Genomic DNA, 23305 nt, shown 5'->3' on the forward strand with positions numbered 1-23305 from the left:
CATTTGGCTAATTGGTTTTGTTTGTATCTTTCCATAATTGCCTCTTGCACAGCACAAATTTGTATCTCCCGTCGAAAGACGCATGAAAGGACAGTGCTCTTCTACTTTGTCCTGTGAGTCGGGTTCTACTCGGGTGCGTCCTTCCTGCTCTTTCAGACTCGTGTTTGACTAGATGAGTGTTTGAAGCATGCCGTTGTCTCGGTAATTTACATGCAACAACAAGAAGTCAGAGAGCTGACAATGCACTCGTGTGTTTTGAGAGTGTGGCGAGGTATTGATGACATTGAGGGTGAATTTTGAACAATACTCCTTTTTGTTTTCCTTTTTGTTCTCGTGTTTTTCAAATGCTCCTGAGGTTTCGTACTACCTTTCTCCTCAGGTTCTCTTCTCTCTCTCTCTCGATAGATATATACTGGGAGAACCCTCATCTCTGTTCTGTGTTCTCTCTCATTTCCAGGAGCCTGGTTCCGGTTACCCAGTTGTATGTCAGCGTGGACGCCAGCACCAAAGACAGTCTGAAGAAGATCGACCGACCGCTCTTCAAGGACTTCTGGCCCCGCTTCCTGGGCAGCCTCCGGGCCCTGGGAGAGAAGGTGAGCTGCTCACCGAGCTAATGAGAAAGAGATGAGCTTGTGAACGAGAGGGTTAAACAGCATGTTAGTGACCTTTCAGTGGCACAGAGTTTGACATGAATGAGTCACTGGCTTTATTTGAGTCTGTGTCTGGTCGTTGGTAAGCAGAGGACGGATGCTGCTCACCACCAGAGATAGTTAGTTCTGATCAACTCAACTCCAACCAAACCGCTCTAGGTTTGGTGATGTTTTTATGTGATTTAATACAATAAACTTGAAAACGTACTGAAGCTTTACCGCAACAGAAGATCTTGACAACGCAAGTTCATTTCTTGGTAAGCTGTGAATGAAAATATGCATTTGCTGTAATTTTGAACAAAAGTGGCCTCTTATCTCCAACCCGCTGTCAGACTGTTGGAAGTGACAGATTCTTACCTCCTGTGTGGACTCGTCTTTTTTTAGTTTCGAGTGAATCAGAGCAGCTGATGAAAAGGCCGATTGAGTCCTCCCAGAAGGCACAGATTGAGATGTCCTCTACATTTACCAAATGTCTCTGCGATGGCAGTGAATGGCAGAGCAGATCAAACCTTTAACGCTTTAGACAACGGTGGAAGAGTGGCTTCTTAGGGATTCTTTTCACAGTTTGGCTTTATACTGCGGGGACACTGCCACCACTGAACGAATGGAAACATCCAGAGGTGTAAATCTCTTTTAAGTGTGAAGAAATGCATCCAATAACCTTGCGATCATTGCCATCATTCATGAGCAGAGGGAAAGTCCAGTATCTCAGCCTGAATCTAACCACCTGACCCCCTGTGTAAATCCATTCTCTCTGTTAGTGGGTTTCCTACAAAAGTGAGGAAAAAAAGAGTGCTTGGGTGCACCGGCAAATTGACCTTGAGAAAGACGTGGACTGAGGAGTTCCTCAGACGGGAACCCGTGTTACACCTTTCAGTAATGGGCGGCTTCCTCTTCTTGCACGCTTTAGCACACGATGGACGAATTCATCACCGCTCGGCTTGAGGTGTCGGAGAGAGGCGGCGCGGCTCGAAGGCGAACCGCCTGGCGCTGGATCGCTGCACTCTCGATTGCATCAAAATCATCGTTTTCACCACTCGACCAACGAGCAAACATCAATGTGGGGGAGCCAAGTAACCACCTTATAGTTAAAGGAATCAATGGCGTTGTGATGAATTCTACCGTTATGACGTTAAGATGTAAAGCATCCAGTCATCAGAGCCTAAACAGTTTGCATACAGCCTCCTCGTGTAAATTACATTCAATGCTAAATAAATTCGGAGCAAGCATCTTACAGTGTTTCTCAACTTCCCTATCGGACCATATTTAAGCCTCCATTCAAACAACCCGTTAACATCAGACGTGTCTAATGTAGGATGTTGGTGATTGTGGGTACGTTGGCGTAACTTGAACCCTCGAGGTTCATCCAGGCGAGGGCAGACCAGTGACAGCAAAGTCCTCCTGGACCGGGGACTGACACTTCTGCCCGCTGGCACATTCACTGCACTCACTGGAATCTCATTATTTCCAGTGCTGACAGTTCAAGGAGCCGTCAATCTCAAGAATTGCTTTTATAATTGCTGTCAAACAAACAAATGTCTAATTTGTCGTTAACTTTAACGTTTTGCTTCTTTTTTTTTACTCTCCCGGTTTCCTCCCCGAGGTCAGAATTCTCCCATATTTCACCCGATTTTATGACAAACTTTCACAGCGTTCTTCCTTTTCATTGTCTCAACCTGTTCCTTTCACTTTACAGAGTGTATAATCCCCTCTGTATCCACCCAACTCGCCTCGGGGGCGAGAGATGGAGAAAGAGATGGAGAATGAAAAACTCAATGCAGGGGCAAGAAATGAATAAATGGAGGCTGGTCAATATTAATGTATGCCAGAGATTCACACCAGAGGGCTGAATCACTCTGTAATTGATCCTGAGAGAATTAAAAGTAGAATAAAAAGTATTTAACGTTAAAATGCTGTCGCATACCACATGTACCGAGGAGGATGACGCCAAAGTTACAAACTCATAAGCACGGATCTCAGTCATCTACTACGGGAGCATTATGCAGGTGCATTCAGACAATTATTATAATGAGGATATGAGATAATGTCATGTATTCGTTTAGTGTGATGCCTTTAAAGAGTGGTGATTTGAGTAGTTTTGGCTTTTGATGCTTTGTTGTGAGCTCTTCCTATTGATGTCACTAATGGAGCTTCATGGTTGTTGGATGGACATGAGTCAGCAGAGTCATGGTTCATTTAAAGGTGGTAGGACACGGTTTGACCCTCAGCATGTTCAGGTATAGACGGAGAGCAATGCTTTAAATGTTAAATGTGTGCTGAACAAACCCTCGAGTCATTCGAGTTTTATAGACAAACGTTTTTAATTGACACTTTAAAAAACACTAACTCAGGCGGATGTGGTTATTTAGCATTTTGAATCTGATCATAATTTGCCTCAGGGTTGTACGAGTCAGTCTGACAACATGATTTCCCTGTGTGCAACTTCCCCGTATCTCTGTGTCCTAAGTCTCTATTTCATGGTGGGCTCTGTCTCCATCCTTTCCTTAGCGCTCATCCCTCTCTGTTCTCCTCCACCTGGCCTCCCCGGGGGATTTGATGGAGTTGTGCCTCGGTGCCTGAAATACCTCGCCTCCCTGCTTCCACTGCCCAATTATCCCCCCCCCCCCCCTTACTGGGCTGAAAGGACCGAGTGTTACAGATAACCTTCTGCTGAGAGCGTGAGGAAACGAGCCAAAGAGCTCTCTCTCTGTGTTTCCTCACGTTCTCAATAATCCTCTTTCTCCTGCTGTATAACAACAGCAGCCTGAGTGGACACCATTGAGCTGTGAGCAGGGATTTTTTGTCAGTGCTTTATTTACCCAGAGAGAGTTAACTGAGCACCGCATCAGGTTTGCTCTGCCTTGCCATCAATTCAAATCTCTATATATTTGCCAGTAACAAGGGACCTTTGATATATTTTTCTACGTGTATTTAGGTTAATTCTTTTTTTTAACAACAACATAAAGTAAGCCTATTTTCAAATTTGAAACCCTACATTTGATTTAAATAATGTTAAGAAAATCTAGCCTGGGTTCCAACAATGTTTTTGTGGGAGCAAGGCTGGAATAAATCCTCTCTTCACCTCAGAATGAACAAAATCCTGAAGCTCAAAAACAGACGTCAGCGACGTGGTGCACCTGCAAAGTGTTTAAACTTGATGTGGTTCCGCTCACATAACTCTCTTCCTTCCCTGCTCGCTCGCTGTCGATGCTATGGAGGGTCGGGACATTGCTGACAGCTATTGTACGTGGATTAAACAAATCATTGGAGATGCCACTGGAAAAGGTGTCACATGGTAGATACTATTTAAAATGAAAATGCCTGGATTGGCCCCGATCTTCATACTTTAGATCAGCAGGTGAAATCCTTAACCTGTGCAGCGCAGCAGTTGTTAGCGCATTAGCAACAGACAGAAGACAGAAAGCAGGTTGAGAGGACATCTGTGAGCTGCTGTGTTGCCTGTGGAGGACAGATGTTGCTAGTGATACATCATTGCTCACCGATGGCAACGCAAGCTTGTTTTCCCCAATTTGAACGGCCGACGACTTTTGAACTACAGTATGCGTGTTATGAAGTTTTATTTCTTTGCTGCGTTCGTTGAATTGTTGCAGTTAAGATGATTATTAAACACCTCGTCCAGAACTCCTAGCTTATGGCTGCACTCACTGTTTTAACACTTCATCTGGTTTTTATAACAGTGTCCAAAACCTTTTGTGAGTTCAGCTCTAAAAATCATTCAGCTTTTCTATTCGGAAGTGCTGCACAAACGTGTTGCTGGCTCTCAATCTGTTGGATGTGGTTGTTTGAGACCCGTCTTTAAACCTAGAATACATTAAATATGCAACACACTGTTAATACAACAATCTCATGTTTATTTCTCCACTTTTCTACTCCTTTTAAAACCATCCAGAGACAGCGGACGGTGTACAGACTGACGCTGGTGAAGGCCTGGAATGTGGAGGAGATGCAGTCGTACTCGGAGCTCATTGCTTTGGGCCAGCCGGACTTCATTGAGGTCAAGGTAGGGTTCAGCGGCGCAGACTTTCTATCCCATCGTGTTTTCTATTCCACTCCCTCATTTGATGTCTTATTTATCAGTCATTTTCACATCATCATCGTCTTCATCCCGGCCGGCTTTACTTTTCTCTGCTCTCTCTGTTTTCACGTGTCTTCAGTGAGCTTTGATGTGTGTCTGGAGTAAACCCTCCGAAGAGCAAAGCCTTCCACTGTCGCTCCTCATTAATGAGTTTTCATAAAACAAATGAGCCGGCAGCATCTCCCACCGCACATACACTCAAATCAACCAAGCTATGACGATGATGTGAGGGAGATAAAGTGTTGATATGTTCCCAACTGGAAGGAAACAAGTAGAATTGAATGAGAACTTTTTGTTTTGAATTAGTTCAGCCAATGAACAAACCGAAGTATTTCAAATAGAAGTGAGTCAGCATCTTCCTCGCTCGTCTCTCTGGCACTCCACCAATTTGTACATCGAGGGAAACTGATGTTCAAACTGAAGACTCAACTTTCTTCAGGTCATCCATCATTTCTAATTTTAGTTTTATCCAAAAATGAAAGGGCCTCAAAGGATCCTTTCAAACATCCGAGTACTCTCACCAAGAGCCAGAAAGACTTTTGTTCGTTAGCTGAAGCTTTTTATTTTTTAAACTTCTGCGTGTGAGCAAATTTTATGTTTGTCTAACTGTATGAGTCATTGATGTTGCCAGTAAATGCTGTGAGTGAGAGTAAGTTTCTGGTCGTCTTTGTTGGTGAGGGATTTAGTTTTAGATTCGTGACAGAACTAACTTGATGACTTGTTGCTTTTACGGCCACTAAAAAAGGTCCATCATGAATATTCAGCGGCGAAAATGTACTGGCAGATAAGAAGCCACTGATCTCAGAACGCCATCTACAGTTATTCTGCGCCAGTAAACACCAACGCTGCTGTAATGACGGCATCCATGCTGGACTTGATTACTGTAACATCATGTATTCAGGTATTACCCAGATTTTGCCTCCATCGCCTTCAATCGGTCCAAAATGCTGCCGCTAGAATTCTCACCAGTTCAAGGAAACAAGATCATTTAACTCCAGTTCCAGCCTCCCTGCATTCACTGCCGGTTCCCTTTTGCATAGATTTAAAAATTGTTTTGTTGGCCTTCAAGGCTTTAAATAGGCAGACCGCTAATTATATATGAAAGACCTATAACCCCTTATTAGCCAGCGTGATGGTGATCAGCTGATCGTGGCTTTCTGAGCGTTTCAGAGCCCGACTGGTGACTAAAGCACAGTTCATGTTCGCCGTAGAGAATCCGGCTCGAGGCTTGGCACCAGATGATGATGTAATCACGGTCTGCGCGTCAAGCGTGAAGGTTCGGCAAGTGATCGTGGCGCTCGCTTGTGCGACTCTGAATTTTTGTACCGTGGCGTACCAGAGGTTGTTCAGACGTGATGTCACAAATAGTTTACTGTTGAAAGCCATATTTACGCGTCTACTCTAGGGATTACACAACGAAGGCTAAATAGTTTATTAGGCGCTTTAGAAATCAAATTGTAAACCTTTGTTTCTTTATAATGCATGTAGTAATGACTTATTTCCTGACAGGGTTTGTATAAAGGCAATAAAGTAGTCCATGAATATGAGTTTATAGTTAATTACAATCCCTCCTCGGCATTGTGGAGGTTGGTTTATGGCGTTTTGCCGGTTACGCGCAGTACATTTTGCTGTGCGACCTCTGGCGTCTCGGATAATAACGCAACGACCGGCGCGTAGAGCATGAAGGCCTTTGTGTGTGTGTGTGTGTGTGCTCGCAGCTCGCACGCCGTCTGCCGAGGCTCGCCCAGCGGCATCTCGCTCGAGTATCGACGAAGCTTAACTGAATAGCTTGTCCAAATGAGTTTTACGCTATATTTACAAAAAAGTATCAGACTGTCAGAAAACTGCAGCAGTAAACAGGTTTTCATTCATGACCCACACACAAAATGGGAAGCGCTGTGTGACAGTTCAAGCTGCAAATATGCTTCCGGGGGACACCTGCAAACGTCAATTTAGATAAAACTTTAAAAGCATGCCTGATTGTTTTTTTGGTGGTTCTTGAGGTTGTCTGTCCGACACGCGAATTCAACCTCCGTCTTCGCGCTGTGTGAGCCGCTTCTTAAACTGTAGTCACTCATTTACAGCACTGCTCGGGGACAGCAGGATGCAGCCAGGCTCTCTGCATTGTCACTCTGGAGACAAGTGTACAAAGCTTTGCTAATTGTCCAGTATGTAAGACTTCAGATTCACACATTCAGCAGATGGAGGAATACGTCCTCGCTGGTCCTCAAGTACATCCAGTTCACTCCCTCCAAAGAGTTTCTCTGAGAGAGTTTCTTATTAATGTACATTTCTTCCCATGTTTTTGTGTCTAAGGAACTAATGGGGACAACCATTTTTGAAATTGGACTGGTATTGAGTGATCAGGCTGCAGACGGCCTGATCCGGTCTGTTTGTTATTGTGTCTGTCTCAAGGTGAAATCAGCTCACATATAATAACAATTTCTGTCGGGCAGAAACAAGCACTTTTAGTTGGTTGGGGTTTCAGTGTCTTGCTCAGGGACACTTCGGCACAGGTACTCTTAGTAGCCAAGGATCGAACCGCCAACCCTGCGGACACCGGGCGACCCTCTCTACCCCATGAGCCGCATATAATATTCAGAGCATTACTATAACAGCAAACAACTATTTGCTATGTAAACACCACAGACTGTATACAAAACAGTTGAAGTAGTCATCGTGGCGTCACCCATTGTTTTGTGATTTGCCGTTATGAATCCTCGAGATCACCATCTTGCATTACAGCCGGCACCATGATGGTTTTTTTCCTGCAACCGATGAACGGGAGTGACCATATTTGGAATGCGGAGGAGTGCCGTGGTGACGCCGTATACGTCTGGCAGAGACCTGTCAATCACAGTAAGCCCGCCATGAGGCGTACTCTAACACAATTTACTAAATGAACATCATGCTGTATTGAAGAAGACTTGAAACTCGAGATTGAGACCATAAACTCATGTTTACAATGTTTACTGAGGGAATAAATCAAGAGAGAAGTAGTCCCATAGACTTCTATACAATCTGACTTCTTTTTGCAACCAGAGGAGTCTCCCCCTGCTGGTCAGTAGAGAGAATACATGTTTTAAGATACTTCCGCATTGGCTTCACTCTGCAAAACCGGAGGTTGCCGCCTGATGGTAAAGACACAGTGGACTGATGTCCACATGAGCAGAGAATCTGGTGTCTAGCATCTTTAAGTCTGCCTCACATGTCTGTGGTGTAGTGATGCACCCATGTTCGGTTCATTTACTTCCCCCTATCCTTCTCTCTGCTTCTTTTGATCCTCTTCACTGTGTTTAAATCTGCTCTTGAACTCAAGTTTGCCATGTGTTGTAAATGTCAAAGCAAATTTTTTTGCTATCTGCGCAGAAATGATTTCGACCTGCTGTGTGGCAATTAAAGGATCCCCATCGCCTTCTTTCCTCTACATCAAGCTAATCTTTCCTACTTACATGCTACTTCAATAATCAACAACTTGCTCAAAGAAAGTCTTGGTTTGATGACGGGGTTTATGATGTGATGTTCATGGGATGGCAAAAACACACATGCACACTTCTGAATCTAAGTTGTCCCCTGAGGCTTCGCTGGCGTTTCTATTAAAGATTTCTCGTAGGAGTGTGTATTGATCCACATGGCATTTCTTTACATCAGAGAGAGCGCAGCACTAACAAGACAGCAGGAGCATTGGATTGGACAGGCAGACAGAGATACCCATCACATGCATCTGTGCGGGGAGCGCACACAGGAACTGAGACGTTATTATTCGGCTGCACTCACATTTTCCCCTTTTGTTCATGCACTGCTTCTGTTTTTTGTTTTTTTTTACACAAAGAGAACAAGAGCGGCACAAATCAATCCTTGACATTTTTCTTATGTCCTGGAGGATATGAAGATGGATACCAATCAGCATAAAGTCATGCACAAAGAAACCCCCTCTATGAACGACACAAAAGACACCTCTGTTTCCCGTCAATAGATTCAATAATTATGACAATCAACTAATTGCAAGTCATTTGTCAGTGCTGAGCATTCTCTGGTTCCATCTTCTCCAATGTAAAGATTTGCTGCTTCCCTGTTTTTACATCATCGTGATGTTGATATCTCTGAGTTTACACAAAAGTCATTTGAGAACTTGGAGCAGGTCAACCTGCTTTGTAAATGGACACGCCCACTCAGCAGATAACGAAAGGCAGTGAGGTAGGTTGCCACGGTAAGCTAATTAATAAGGTTATGTTTTAATGTGAACGCTCGCACTAGCTGAGTCGACATTAGCGGCTAAGTTTGGATATAACTCAAAGGACGTTGTAGATCTACTTCCATGTGCTGCAAGGTAAAATTCCAGTTGTCAATGGAGTCTGGTGGCTTTAAAGAGAGCAATATAAACGCTTCAGTTCCCCGTCTGAGGGCAAGGTGAACAGCTGTTGAGTGTGGACTATATTTTGAAGAATTTAGCTGTTGTATAGCTGTCTTTACAACCACAAGACTCCATGAACCAAAACAGTCATTTTACCTCACAGAACAGAGGTCTGCCGCTGCCTCGATCGATCGGTCGGTTCGTTTATTGTTTGACATTTGGATCCAAACTAACGAGGTGTCCACAGCAGTAAATTGCTTAGCTTCCGTGCCAGGACTTCTGTCTACTTCATTAAACTGTGAACGTGCCTACCGCCATCTTAATTGCTGCGGGTATTACATGACTGTGGATGTATGTTTGTATCGTCATGCAGAAGCCTACGTCAGGTCACGTGGGAAAATGTTTTTAGAAGCACTTTGGGGACAACAGCATCCTAACGCTAAAACATATGAACGTCCACCAAAACTTGAATGTTCTGATTTTAACACATGAACAGCACTGGGAAGCTACATAATTATATAAAATGTAAGAATTAATGGACCCGCCCATTAACCTGTTTTAACCATTTTCTGACATTTAATAGGCCTTTTTAGTGGAAAAATAAATGAAGAGATGAATGGCGTTTTAGTGCTACTCTCTCGCAAATGATCATTTTGGCGATGGTGCAGCGATGTGTTTAATTTCATATTTAACACCCACCTTTGGCCTGGCATTTGTCCAAAACCCAGGTCTACAGTTGGTAAAGATTAATCTCCCCGTCTTCATAAATTGTGTTTAGAGTTTAATTTCCTCAAAGTCTGATCTTCAGGACGGTGAAAATCAGAGTCAAATCTTCCTCTAATCCTGACAATCAATTTCTTAATCAGTCTCACTGGCAACAGATGAAAGGTCGCTGTCAGGCTGAGCACTCCCTCTCTTTCTCATCGCTCTCTAGCCTTTCGTCTCTAAATGCCTCTTATGTCTCTGGCCCCTCCTCTTCCCTTCCTGCCGCCTATGAGCAGCGCATCGTTCTTTACTGAGCAGACGAGCCGCTCCGGCTGCCGAGCTTCGGGCAAGCTATCGACCGCAGCATCACGAGCTCGGTGATTAGTGCGTCCCCGGATGGACTGGTGGCAGCGTGATGGAGCGAGTCGCTCTCGCTCAAATTAGCCCTGACTGATGGGAGACCAGGGCATTAGTGTCAGCGCTGTGGTATGGCTTGGATAGCTATAATAAAGTAAGCTATGCAATATAATGAGGGTAACGTAATGGAAACTGTTATCTGACATGACTTTGAAAGACTGTTACAAAAATGAATCTCAAGGTAGGTCGAAATTTAGACAGATTATTCCAGATGCAAATTCACTGACATCGCTGGTCTGAAGTCTAACTCTCGGGACTCGAGGGAGAAAATATTTTTGTGAGCGATCACAGTTTGAATATTAGAGACAGAAACTAAGTTATTGGGACAAATATTTTTAAAAACAATTGGTAAATCCCATCAAAGCTAAAATACAGGATATGAGGTCTCCTTTGTTTGAGTAGTTGAACGCTCATCTGCTGTGTTTTAATATAGCTGGAGATGAAGTCAGATTTAATACCCACTGCCATAAAGCAAGGAATTTTAAATGATAATTTGGTGTGAAAATAAAAGCATCTGAAAAGGAAACAAATGACATTGTCGATTTTCGGCAATTGCCTGAATTGTTATTTGTTTACTCTTATTGGAACCATTTTTTCACAATGTTGAGTGGGTTTCTCCTAACTCTATACAGACAGATGGGTAACAAATAAAAGGACAAACCAAGTGTTGCATCTATCTACAGACTATATCTAACTCTAGAGAATGTGGGCTAAACCCTCGTAGTCACAGGGAACAGCTGGTTTTGTGGCAAGCAGACGAGTGGAATTCATGTCCTATCTGACCCGGTTTCATGTTGGTTTAGTGTTCAGACAATCTCTACTATCTACCTATCCATCTCTACTAATCGCTCTCTATTTATATTAGGGATGCTAATTTCGTTGTTTTTTCTCATCGACAACCGATCATCAACTGTTAACCGGCAGTGTTAGTGTGCATGCTTGGGTTGAAGTGCCTCACAAGCTGCCCGGTTTCAATGATAACCGATAAACAAACGGGTTGAATCCATCATTTATTGCCAGCTGCAATGTATGAGCCAAACAGGCAACCGAGTCCCCCGTTCCCCCGTACGGGACAGTTATTAGCCACGCTGTTGCGTGCAATATATATATTATCTATAAATCTATATATACCACAATATCTCTATCTATACATTAGATTGACATGAGTTGTGCATGTATTCTTTAAGATGAAGTGTTGGTCTGTAAATATGATGTATAGCTTGGGGATGTGTTCGTCCCCCGTCACCAGCAGCAGTAACCTTTTGTTATTGACCCTTTAATTATTAGTCCGTCATCTTACACGGTGGAACACATTCATCCTGTGCAATTTACTGTCCCCCGTCCAGTTGTTGTCCAATGTGTGCTTAATCGTGTCGGTGTCTCGTCGATACCACTCCGCTGCCAACGGCCCCTCACTCGCCCAACAAGGAAATGGATCACCGAAAGGAGGAGAGGGCGACGGTGTTGGGTAAAGTTGTAAATGTACAGAGATAAATTAGGTCAAACGCACACGTCTTTGTTCTGTGCACAGTGAGAGGGGGCCTTGACGATCAGCCTTTATAACGTCCATTAAAGGAGAAACACGTAGGTTGTGTGTGCCCTCTCACAACGTCCTCAACGATACAGTTCATTCATTCCCACCGAGATCTCTTCCTCTCGCTCGCTCCCCACGACTGGCCCATTCCTGGTGATATATACCGAGTCCCGGATAGTTCATCTTTTATTCAGCGGGGCCTCCGGGGCGAGATAACACCAAGGTCCCTCATCATTTCTGTCCAGCGCCCTTTTTCTCTCTTGAGTCTCAAACCCTTAAAGATACGGTTCACTTTCTGCTCGTGTTGAGTTTCACCGCGCGGTGAATTCGCAAGCAGCTCCTGCAGAGAGGTATGTGGTGAAGCTTACTGACCAAACGGCTGCAGTTCACGACTGGATGCAGAGATCCCCTCAGGCCACCGAGTGGACGGGTCACATAGATGTGAAGGAGCCGGGCCAATGGAAGACGGTTGTAAGAATGTTTTTTTTGTTTTGTGTGTGTGATCTGCCACAGAGGAAAGCGAGTAAGGAGGCAAAAGGAGGAATGAGTCTTTCTTGTTTCCTCAGGCAAACCACTTCCTTCATGGGTATAAAGTCCATTATTTGATTTCGGACACCGGCCTCAGCAATCAGATTGTTGGAGTTTTGATATCTGGTGAAACATCTGGTTTTTCATCTTCCCTGGTCGTTGCATTTTTTCAGTGTTCAGAACAGAATCAACTTCCCAGAAGCTGAATAGAGATTATTTGCCAGAATAGTGCTGCAGGATGAAGTGGGAAGATCCACAGGGTCTTTCTTCACAGCCTTGTAAAACAGTTTTAACGATCTCAGAAAAAGATGCATGTAAATAAATGACATATGCAATGACAAGGACGTAATAAAGCAGAACTTAATGTTTCTTTGTGTGTGGTTTTTCATATTTTAGCACCACTTCATTAAAAATACAAACTGCTCTCAGTAACAGTAACTATCCAGTTGTGACTGTATCTCTGTACAATTCTGGCTAATGGGGCTTATAACCTCCGGTCTTTCATTGGTTTTCACCAAAGATTATTTCAAAGCAAGACTGGAATATGATCCAGTACGTGGGGCGTAAAGCTGTGCAGCAGAGGTTGGTTATGAAAGCACACTGGAGCAATGGGCTTGTGTAGGTTTCTCTACATCCACTGCATGAAGGCATTTGTTTGCCGTTGTTCTTTTTAGAGATGATGCAGTAACAGAAAGACAGAATGGAGAAGCTAAATGCTTCATCGCTAACATGCTCACAAACATTCTTTTCCTGAAACACGCACACACTCTCTCTCTCACTCACTCCCTCACTCTTGTTTTCTTCCATGAGTCTACTGGGTGAGGATCAGACGGGGTTTTCTGGTCAACACTTCAGAGAATTGCAGTAGTGAAGTAGCAGCTGCTGCCTTGGCTCCATTACAGCACGCTGACACTGTGTGTGTGTGTGTGTGTGTGTCTGTGTGTAAAGATAAAGGCTGCGACCAATATTGTTGGTGTGCAATTAAAGGTCCGGCCGGGTTAAATATGATTTTTTTTTTTCAGGGACCTAAATTGATATCATAGCCCAGATTTTGAAAAACAGTCATGAGCAATGCTGCTGATGGCCGGTCGAAGAAAAATACGATGGCTGAAAGCAGCGGGAGGTCGGTGACTGTTGAGCCCACGTCTTCACAGAGACCTGGATCCGTCGTGGTCCAGGATCACGCTGCACCTGACGGGCGGACAGCGGGACAGAGATCAGGACTCTGGTGGACTCTGTGTTTACATCATGATGCTTGGGGCTCAAACACAGTTAAAGCTGATGGACAATGTTTTCCTCGTGTATGAATTTTTTATGTGAAGATGTTGGCCACATCATCCGCCCAGATAATAGTTTGTGTTGCTGCTGTTTACATTCCTCATGATGCAAAGACAATAAAAGGCGCTACAGGAATGTGCTGCTGTTAGTCCAGAGTTTGTTGTGTTACCAAATGGGCTACGGCTGAATACCGTCATGCATCCTGCATAACGACAATAAATGATCCTTGCATATCAGAGGGTACTGGTGTGGAGCCTCCTGCAGAGTCCTTCGGGTCATACGAAGCGGGCATCAAAGACCCCCCCCCCCCCCCCCCCCACACCTTTCTGCTCTCCGCCCACAACTCGTCAATAGTTTGTCTCTGCCATGGGGAGCTGCTGTTCTCCTCCTCAGTGCCGCTCTCCGTCCTCATGGCCTGTAAGCACAGCACAGCCGCTATTGATCAGAAAGCGCTCAGCGTCCAGCCTGATTGATTTTCATGGCCGAGGCCAGATGGTTTACCGCTTCCTGCACCGTTTCTCACACCCGCTCAATGGGACGATGTCTGTCAACTCTCAAGCTGCTGCTGCTGCGAAGCCTTTTAGTCAGTCATACACCCAAGACTATATATAGATATGTATATATATATATAGATATATATAATAATAGAAGCACAAAGAAGTTGCATCTTATTATATCTTCATTAGTTCATGAGTTTGTTTGTAATGTATCGGTATGTTATTAGGTTTGATGTTTCAAATGCACTATTAAGGTTACCGTTGTCTTTGATACTAAAAGTGAACCTTTAAATGATCCCTCACGTAGAAGTGATATTCTATATGTTATAGATGTATTCTATATATCCTCATCAGGCCCAACGGTCCAGTGCAGGTCGGGCCTGTTACTTGCAGAGTTTCTCTTTCCCACGGCTGAGTGAATTGCAAAGCCCCCTTTGGTCTCTTCTGTGCTGCTTTCTGTCCCTGACCCCGTGCTCATGTGTGTGTGTGCAGGGAGTGACGTACTGCGGGGAAAGCGCCGCCAGCAGTCTGACCATGGCCAACGTGCCCTGGCACCAGGAAGTGGTCGCCTTCGTCCAGCAGCTGGCCGACATGCTGCCCCAGTACGAGATCGCCTGCGAACACGAGCACTCCAACTGTTTGCTCATCGCGCACACCAAGGTAAGAGAGCTCGCCGTCGGAGGGTCGTACATGACCCAGCGCACCACATCTGCACTCTGAACCAATCGAACACAGTGAGCCCGAAGGCTTGAGCTAAACACAGCAGGACTGGCTGGTAAAAACAGAGCGTATGAGACGAGTTTATCCTGTTTTTACTCTGAGAGCTGACAGTATTTGGTGCAGCTCACTGTTTGTGCACATTTTTAAGTTATCAACGTTGTCCATGGACTCAGACTGTGGATACCGCATGAGCGTCCCTTCACACATAACAATGAATAAAGTGGTGATCCGCTTTGCATCGGGGTTTATATTCTGCGGCAGCTCCTTTTCACATACATCCTCCGTCTCCATTCTCTTTCAGAGAGGCTTTCCAGACAGCTCAGAAACGCACTGCAGGTTCCTAGTGGTTCTAAAGTCGTGTTTTATTATTCATCTAGTTCAGTCTCCCCTCTGCTTTCCTTTAGAAATATGCAACTGTCGGAGCGGTTTATTCCGACAGTCAGTCAGTGGTGGGTTCTGCCAGGACGATCAATAATTAATGAATGATGATTAGTTGCCATGTTGGCGCTCTCTGACAGCCGCACCTCTCTCACACACACACACACACACACACACACATGAACATCGTGCTTGATGTGAAATCACAGTTTAGTGTACTCCTAATCCTTTGTTTTCGTGGGACTTCTTCCAGGTTTATTTACCTCTGTGGGCTCTTCCTCTCCCTCCGGGTGCTCCAGTGGCTGGAGGGATAACAGCAGAGAGAAAGAAGCCACATACTGTTTGTTGTTTCGTTTTCTATCAAACGGTGTCGGAGCTTATTTTATGTTTTCGTGTAAAATGCTGCAAGAGTTACTTTTCTGAGAAGCAAAAAATCACAAGAAAAAAACAGCTCCAAGTGGTTTCAGGGGACGCTCAGTGAATGGAAGTAAAGAAAGAACACATTAGTTGTTCCATTAGTTATCTAAAGAAGATCGCATAGAGGAGCCTAAATGTGTGTGATTTGAGGTCAGAGACGCAATAGTGTGAAGAGTCCCAATCAGAAACGATTAAATGTCTTATAACAGATCTTTATGGATTTGGTGCCGTCTGAAGTTTTGTCAAACAGCAATATTCCCCGAACTGGACTCAACTGTTGAACGTCTGTGAGATCAAAACAATGTAAAAATCCAAGTTATAAAGAATTGGTCTTCTCTACACTTGTCCTGCATCTATGTTTACAATGGACACGAGACTGCCTGTGTCTTACCGGTAGGCTACTCATTGTGGATATATATATATATATATATATATAAACCCATTAATACACGTTCCGGGGAATTTGAAGCGTCACTGTACAGTTTGAGTAGCCTTTCAATCGTTATATTTCTGCGTTAATGTTGTTTCCTTTCTTCATAGTCATTGACAGACCTACCTACAGTGCTGCTGACATTTTAAAAATAATTAGCATTTAGGACATGGTTTATGCCGTCCTAATTTAGGATTCCTAACTAGGGAAACACCTAAATTAGGACGGTTCTGTAATTGCTAATTACCTTCTTAAAATGAGATTAACGCAAACATCATCATCGTCATCATCGTCACAATCATCATCGTCACTATCATCATCGTCACTATCATCATCGTCACTCTCATTACCTTCTTGAAAACACACACACACACACTTGCCTGAGACAAAAGAGGTGTTAAACATCCAGTTGTTCACTTTATTCCTCACACACCAGCAAGGACACTCGATCGATATTTCACAGAATTGATTCCACCTTCCTCTTTTCACCCCTCTCTTCTTTCCTCTCTTTCATCCCTCTATCATCCTCTCACCCAACACCAACACAACGGGGACCATTTGTGCAGCCGCTCAATTCATTTGCACCTTCTCGCCTACAACTGTCGCCGTTTCTTAATCTACGCTCTCATCACATCGCTCCGCTTCCTGCTTTCAGTCACGCAGATCGCAGTGTTAGTGTTCGCTGCTCTGAAGCAGCATCTATCTTTTTTTTTGACAACTTACGTTGACTCACTTACTCTTCATTTTTGGCCGGTCATCAGCAGTTTGGGAACGAGAGGCGTTTTTAGCTTCCTTCTGTCTGATGTTTTTCTGGTGCGTGTCTTCGGCGTCCTGAATGTCTCTTCGTGCAAAACAAAGTCTCATCAGGAAGACAACCCAGAATATGAAGTCCTCCTAGTTAACTTACATAACAGCAGAGTTTATAATGCATCACAGGAAAGCACACTGGTTTCGTGTGTGTGTGTGTGTGTGTGTGTGTGTGTGTGTGTGTGTGTGTGTGTGTGTGTGTGTGTGTGTGTGTGTGTGTGTGTGTGTGTGTGTGTGTGTGTGTGTGTGTGTGTGTGTGTGTGTGTGTGTGTGTGTGTGTGTGTGTGTGTGTGTGTGTAGAGCCATAGATCCTCCCTGCACTGACACATCATCATCATTAGGAGCTTCCCGTTGATGGGCATTTCTCTACCTCTCTCGCCCCTCGTTCTACTTTCTCTTCCAGCCTTTTCTCTCTTTCATCTTCCCTTCCTTCGTCTCTCCTTCCATCGTCCTTATTCTCCGTCCTCTTCCTTCCGTCTCTACCCTGTTGACTCTCAAATCAGTCGACCTCTTGTGTTTCAAAGTGCAAGTGATGGTCTCCCTTTTTGCAGTCAAGCGTCCTGTTCGATTTATTCGTGTTTCTTGTTCCTGTAAGGGACAAAAATGTCTTCAAATATGCATCAGAAATCTAGCTGACAGACCATGACAGCAAGTTTCTAACATGAGCTGCAACTCACTGAATATTTTCATGAGCGATTCTTTTTTATCGTTTGATCAATAAAATGACAGAAAATAGTGAAAAATGTCCATCAAAGTCCAAAGGAATGTCTTTCAACATCTTGTTTCAACTCTCCAAAAGCAAAAGATATTCGGTTGACGACGATGAAAAGCAGGAGAGATCCATACCTGAGGGGCTGAAACCCGCATGTTCTGCCATTTAGCACGAACAATTTGAATACAAATCGATTGTCAAAAAAGCTGGTGATTGTTTTCATTTCTGAAAATTGACAAATCAATTAGTCGACTAATCGTCAAGCTAATTGCCATCGTTCCCTGCGTACTTGCCCGGGAAATAGAAATCAAACCGACAGTTGCTGTTCTCATCAAGTTATATACAGTAAGGTGGTTTGTTGACAAGTGACACCAGATACAGTGTGTCTCTAGAGATCTTTCTCAGTTGGTTGAATCAGTTGGTTCGTCACCACTTTGCTGACAGGTCTGTAGTATTTATCACCACATGGGAGAAATTCTCCCCTGACTCGTAATAACAACCTGATGGCATGAAAGGCTGTTCCACACTTGCCGCTGGTCTGTACAACATGGCAGGAAGGCATCATTTAGCTCCTGGGTGGATGTTTGTGTCTCTGCTTATAGACGAGAAGACGACATTGGCTTTGAAACTAAATGTTGGGTCTCAGTCTGAAATTATCTGAAGGATGTATGCAAAAAAAGAAATAAAGAATCTCTTTTATGCCGACAACATGCGGCACAGACGGGGTCGGCTATCACAAAAAAAATTACATATTTCAATCAAAGTGTTTCTCCCTATTTGTTTGTTTCTCCAATGACAGCATGGGAAATGTAATTTACAGAGCAAAGCTCCGCAGTGTAGCAGACTGAGATGAGACGTGATGGTCTTCCATTAGTTCCCTGTGAATGTGTGAGAGTGCTGCACAGCTCATTGACCTCTGCTCATACAGAACACGAGGGCGCCGCTCGGAGGAGAAGCCGTGATCGGCTCCGCGAGTGAAAACAACAGGCCGCCGTGTTCTCGTCGCAGACGGCACAGCTTCGCTTTGTTGCCTAGAGACCGAACGTGTTTGCCAAGATGCCGGCCAAACAAATATCTTCCTTTCTCATTACTGGAATCATTACCCCCCCCCCCCCCCCCTCTCTTTCCCAGGCCTCATCAGCAATGCAGTGGGTCGCTGCTCTCTTAACGGCCGCAAAATGGCTCGCGCTCAAAACGCTCAACGCCTCGACTCCCTCAGCGGGCCGCCATCTCCGTCTTTCGCTCTGCAAATAAATGCGAGTCCTTCATGGCTGCTTTTTGTGTCATTTTTGAGCTGCTGCTCTTCTGAGAACATCAGTGATGTAACACTGGCGCTCCGTTCCCCTCCCGTCGTGTGAATTACAGTTGGGCGTGAGTCTGAGGTTTTTAAGGAAGCCGCGGTGCGCACACGGGGGTCCGGGGCCACGAACCCTTAAAATGCTAAACGCTGAGAGCTAAAAGCACAACAGTCGTCCCTGAGAGACGACACGGCACCATTTTGCACCCAGTCACAAATGATTTAAACAAACTGTTTCGGGTGAGTCGGGTGAAGGTGTAGCAGTGATTGATAGAGATCTGAGGAGAAGCGAGGATGTGGAATTTAAAGACGGATGAACTAATTGAAGAACAGAAGCAGCATTCTGTTACTCTGTGTTCCCTTACTGGCACATTGTGTGTTTTTAAAGGAAAGATCTGTTATCATTACAAACTCTCAATTCTGTAAAAAGGTTGCAGGTTTCCAGGTACAGATCCACAAACACTTCCCAGATGGCCGCTGCTCGCTCATCTTCCACCGCCTTGTTTGTCCCCCCCCCTTCTTTGTGTGCGCTTTCAGTTCAAGGTGGATGGCGAGTGGTGGACGTGGATCGACTACGAGCGCTTCCAGGAGCTGGTCCAGGTTCAAGGGGAGAGCGGGGGACAGCGGGGCTTCTCGGCCCTGGACTACATGGCCAAGACTCCCGGCTGGGCTCAGTTTGGAGCCAGCGAGCAAGGCTTCGACCCCGTCGACACACGCTTCCAACGCCGCCACAAAACCAAAGACATTTCAGGATGCTGAGTGATGAGAGAGAGGATGAACAGAACGGGGACTAATCTCGAAAGCAAAAAACAACACATTTACAAAGTAGGCTTCAATGCTTATCCTCGTTGAGTTTCCTGTTTCTCTTTACTGCCCTTAGCTGCCCTCATTCTCACTCACACTCTTTGTCCTTCTTTTCATTCTTTCTTTCATTTGGATCTGTCGTTTTATTGGCTTGATCAGCCAAAAACTGTCAATTGTTTTAAACATGTTTCAGACATTCCCCTTCACATTCTCTCGCTTCCTATAGGCTCATAGATCTGTGATACTCCTCTTTCTCTTTGAAGGAGTTATTATTAGAAATGTCAACGGCTCTGATCCGTAGAGCTGTATGGCAGCACTGTACACTGTTTTATTGAACCTGGGAGTGGTTTCCATCATCATCATCATTCCTGAAATAGTTTCTTAATAATCTAGGTTTGTGTCCGGCAGCTGTACGATTGGCATATCAGGAGTAGCTCTCCCCCGCTCCCTCACACAGCCGTCCTGCTGCTCAGTAGGTTGTATTTAAGAAGCTTCAAGGCTTCCGCTGGGAGGGTCCGGCTTCTTATCGCTCTCTTTGTGCTATTTTAATTGTTTATGTTTTGCACTGTTGCACATTCCCAGCAGGGTCGCTGCTGCTTGGTTTCAGCGCTCTGAGCCGGGATGGTGGACTATATCGCAGCTTTTTACAGCTAGTTCTGTCCTTCTGACACGTTTGCTGTAGATACGTGGACAATGTTTTTAAAAAAAAGAATAATCATCATATGGTTTTTTTTAATAACTTGATATCGTAAACTATGAGAACATTTTGGATACGACTGTTACCGGTTTGGATGTATTTCAGCTACACTACCGACGGATGACATTTAAAAAAAAAAAAACGTAATTTAATATAAGAAAGTAGGTAAAGCCACTAAAAGGGATCGTAATTTATTCCAGTTTTTTTATTGCAGTTTGAGAAAGAATGAATCAAAATTCATCTCCGAACACAAAATTGAGATCACCGTATTCTCAGGTAATGTTAAGTCTCGTATCATCTCCCAGCTCCTGGGCACAAGTATGCATAAAGTCAACGTACTGCCGTCTGATGGACAGGATCAGGTACGAGTAGGAAGAAGAGCACCATGGGGGGAGGTGTAGCTTCATGCTGCATGCCAGAATAAAGCCTTTACTGATGTTTTAGTAAATCCAGATGTAAAAATCATTTAACTTCTTTTTAATCTGTGAACGTTTGGGTCTGTTTTGATCCATCACTGTAATAAATGTATGTGGATCAATCTGCTTTGTCATTTGTGAATTTCATATGCAGCACACACACACACACACACACACACACCGGTGTATGACGACACCGTCATGCTGTATTTCAGGAAGTCTTTGTAGTGTCATTATTTTTCCTTCTCCATTTTTTTTTTTTACCAGCAACAAAGTGTGAAGTTGACACAGACTATAATAATTGTGGCGAAAGCTTTCTCGGCTGCAGCTGAACAAGGATGGAGACATGAGGTGAAGCTCAAAAGAGATGCAACTGTACAGCTGCTCCCATTGTTTAGTCAATGTTTACTTGGATGTCATTTGTTGCTCCTGTTGCAGTTTAGAAATGAGAATCGGCAGTAAGTTAACAGTATTTGTCTTTACAGTATAGAATAGTTGACACAATTTAGAGAGGACGTGTATGAATGTTATTTATCAATAACATGATTACAGGGTAAGGCACATAAACGTATTATTATTACAGACAGAGCCATCTTGACTGTAAGAGAGCCGGCAGGGACAGCTGTGAGATTCAACTCTTCTTGGTTTGTGAGAGGGAGATCTGCGCTCCACTGAGTGCTCTTTTCTACTCTCATACTGTGAGTACAAATATAAGAAATGTTGTTCTCAAATCCCCAGTCTTCTTTCTCTCTGCAGTTTTCTCTTTGTCCATAATGTAGCTGAGTTCCTTGCTTTCCCTGGAAACCTTCGTATGTTCCACCTTTGCTTCACAAAGTCAGAGCCGGACCAGAGCTGCTCCATTTGACTGACACATTCTGAACAGCTCACATGTTTTTAAATGCACGCAAAACTTGCTGGCATTAAATATGTGCTTTGATCCAGTTTTTGTAAGGAAAGCAGAACCGTCATGTTCCACTCTGAGGAAGGTGATGTTGGTGAAGGCTGTTGTGTAAAAGGCTGTTAGACAAAATGTTACCAGCGATCAAACAGAAGTAATAAACTGTAAAACCTCATTGTGGATGCACTGCAAATACAAACTGGCCCTCATTGGAATTGAATTGATTAGTATGTGAGGTCGCACAAAGCACAGCTGAACAGCTGCAAACAAGGTGGGACAAGTTGATAAGTAAAACACTGCTGTGTCAAAAAAACAACAACAAGCATGCAAACCCTCCTTGAATAAATAAAGGTTAAAGATTCAAATTGACTGCGAGTTTACATGCAGGTGTTTCCATGATGCCCCGGCTTGTGTGGTGAGATAAATGGCAGCAGCAGGTTGCACGTTTCTGGAGAGACAACCTGCATGGAGATGGTGTAAGATGCCCCGGGGGATGATGGGTAATTGCTCTAGTGCCTGGAGGAACACTGGGAAACAGGTTGCAGAGCAATCTATGCCACAGTGTCTTCTAGCAGTCACCGAAAGTGGTTGTCATGTCAGTGGACAGTCACTCATATATATATATATAATATATATATATGTGTGTGTTTGTGTATATATACGACTACGATTCTATGGAGCCAACCTCCAGAAGTGCCTACTTCAGGTTTTGGGTACCACAATTTAGACATAAAGACATTGATTATTCCAGTGTGTGTACATTTGGTGTCAAAGTGTGTACCGCTTTCTCAACATGTGAACGTTTTGAGTAATGTGTCGATCTTTCCAAACTTTTCCACAGCACCTTGTGGCTTCTAATTAAAAAACTACAGATACATTTTCATAACTCTTAAAGGTGTATTATTATAGCATCAAACAAGTATTTTCTATGTAAAGATATAGTGGAGTAATGTCCACCTGAGCAGAGAATGAAGTCGCTCTCCCTCTGTGTGTGTGTGTGTGTGTGTGTGTGTGTGTGTGTGTGTGTGTGTGTGTGTGTGTGTGTGTGTGTGTGTGTGTGTGTGTGTGTGTGTGTGTGTGTGTGTGTGTGTGTGTGTGTGTGTTGTAATCAGAGCTTCTCTGTGCTTTGTTTACATCACAAGTGCCTTTTAGTACACAAGGCCCAATGTGAGGGCCCCACATTGGTTACCTGCTCTGCTCTCATACGGCGGTTAGTCCTCGCGCGCACACTCCCAACGCTTTTAGCTTTGTCAGCACTGTTGCCGTTGTTGGCACTGTTTGCGATGTCGGCACCGTTAGCTGCTAGCTGCTAGCCGCCAGCTCAGCCTAGCTGCTAGCCGCCAGCTCAGCCGTCGCCATGTTGAGAGCCGTGTAAAGGCAATCCCTCCATCATAGATTGGCTCTTGAGTTTTGAAAGTGGCCCCTTTAACTTCAGCCGCTGCGTGACGAGTAGCACAACACAACTAAAAGACAAGTATCGGCCCTTTTGGGAAATGTAACAACAAAAAAGCCCATTTGTCTGCTGTAGTTTCTCCAATGTGTTCAGGGAAAGGTGAAGTGTTGACGGCATACGGAACATAACAGAAATTATTATTATTATTTGATCACTGTCTCATGACTCCGACATCTGCACTCTTTAATGTTTGCGGTGTTTGGTGCGCTTACTTACA

The 23305-nt window shown here is 44.2% G+C and overlaps 1 protein-coding gene across 1 annotated transcript in view; it reads left to right on the forward strand.

Moving 5' to 3' along the window:
* Positions 1–20814, forward strand: part of tyw1 (tRNA-yW synthesizing protein 1 homolog) — a 44682-nt gene extending 23868 nt beyond the window's left edge. Inside the window, exons 13-16 of the mRNA XM_079272243.1 lie at positions 458–593; positions 4561–4671; positions 14552–14719; positions 19358–20814. Coding sequence (XP_079128369.1) covers positions 458–593; positions 4561–4671; positions 14552–14719; positions 19358–19579 — 637 coding nt within the window. The 3' untranslated portion in view covers positions 19580–20814. The remainder of the gene's footprint in view (positions 1–457; positions 594–4560; positions 4672–14551; positions 14720–19357) is intronic.
* The last annotated feature ends 2491 nt before the right edge of the window (positions 20815–23305 follow it).

This window comes from Melanostigma gelatinosum (assembly GCF_949748355.1).
Source record: "Melanostigma gelatinosum genome assembly, chromosome: 7".
NCBI lineage: Eukaryota > Metazoa > Chordata > Actinopteri > Perciformes > Zoarcidae > Melanostigma > Melanostigma gelatinosum.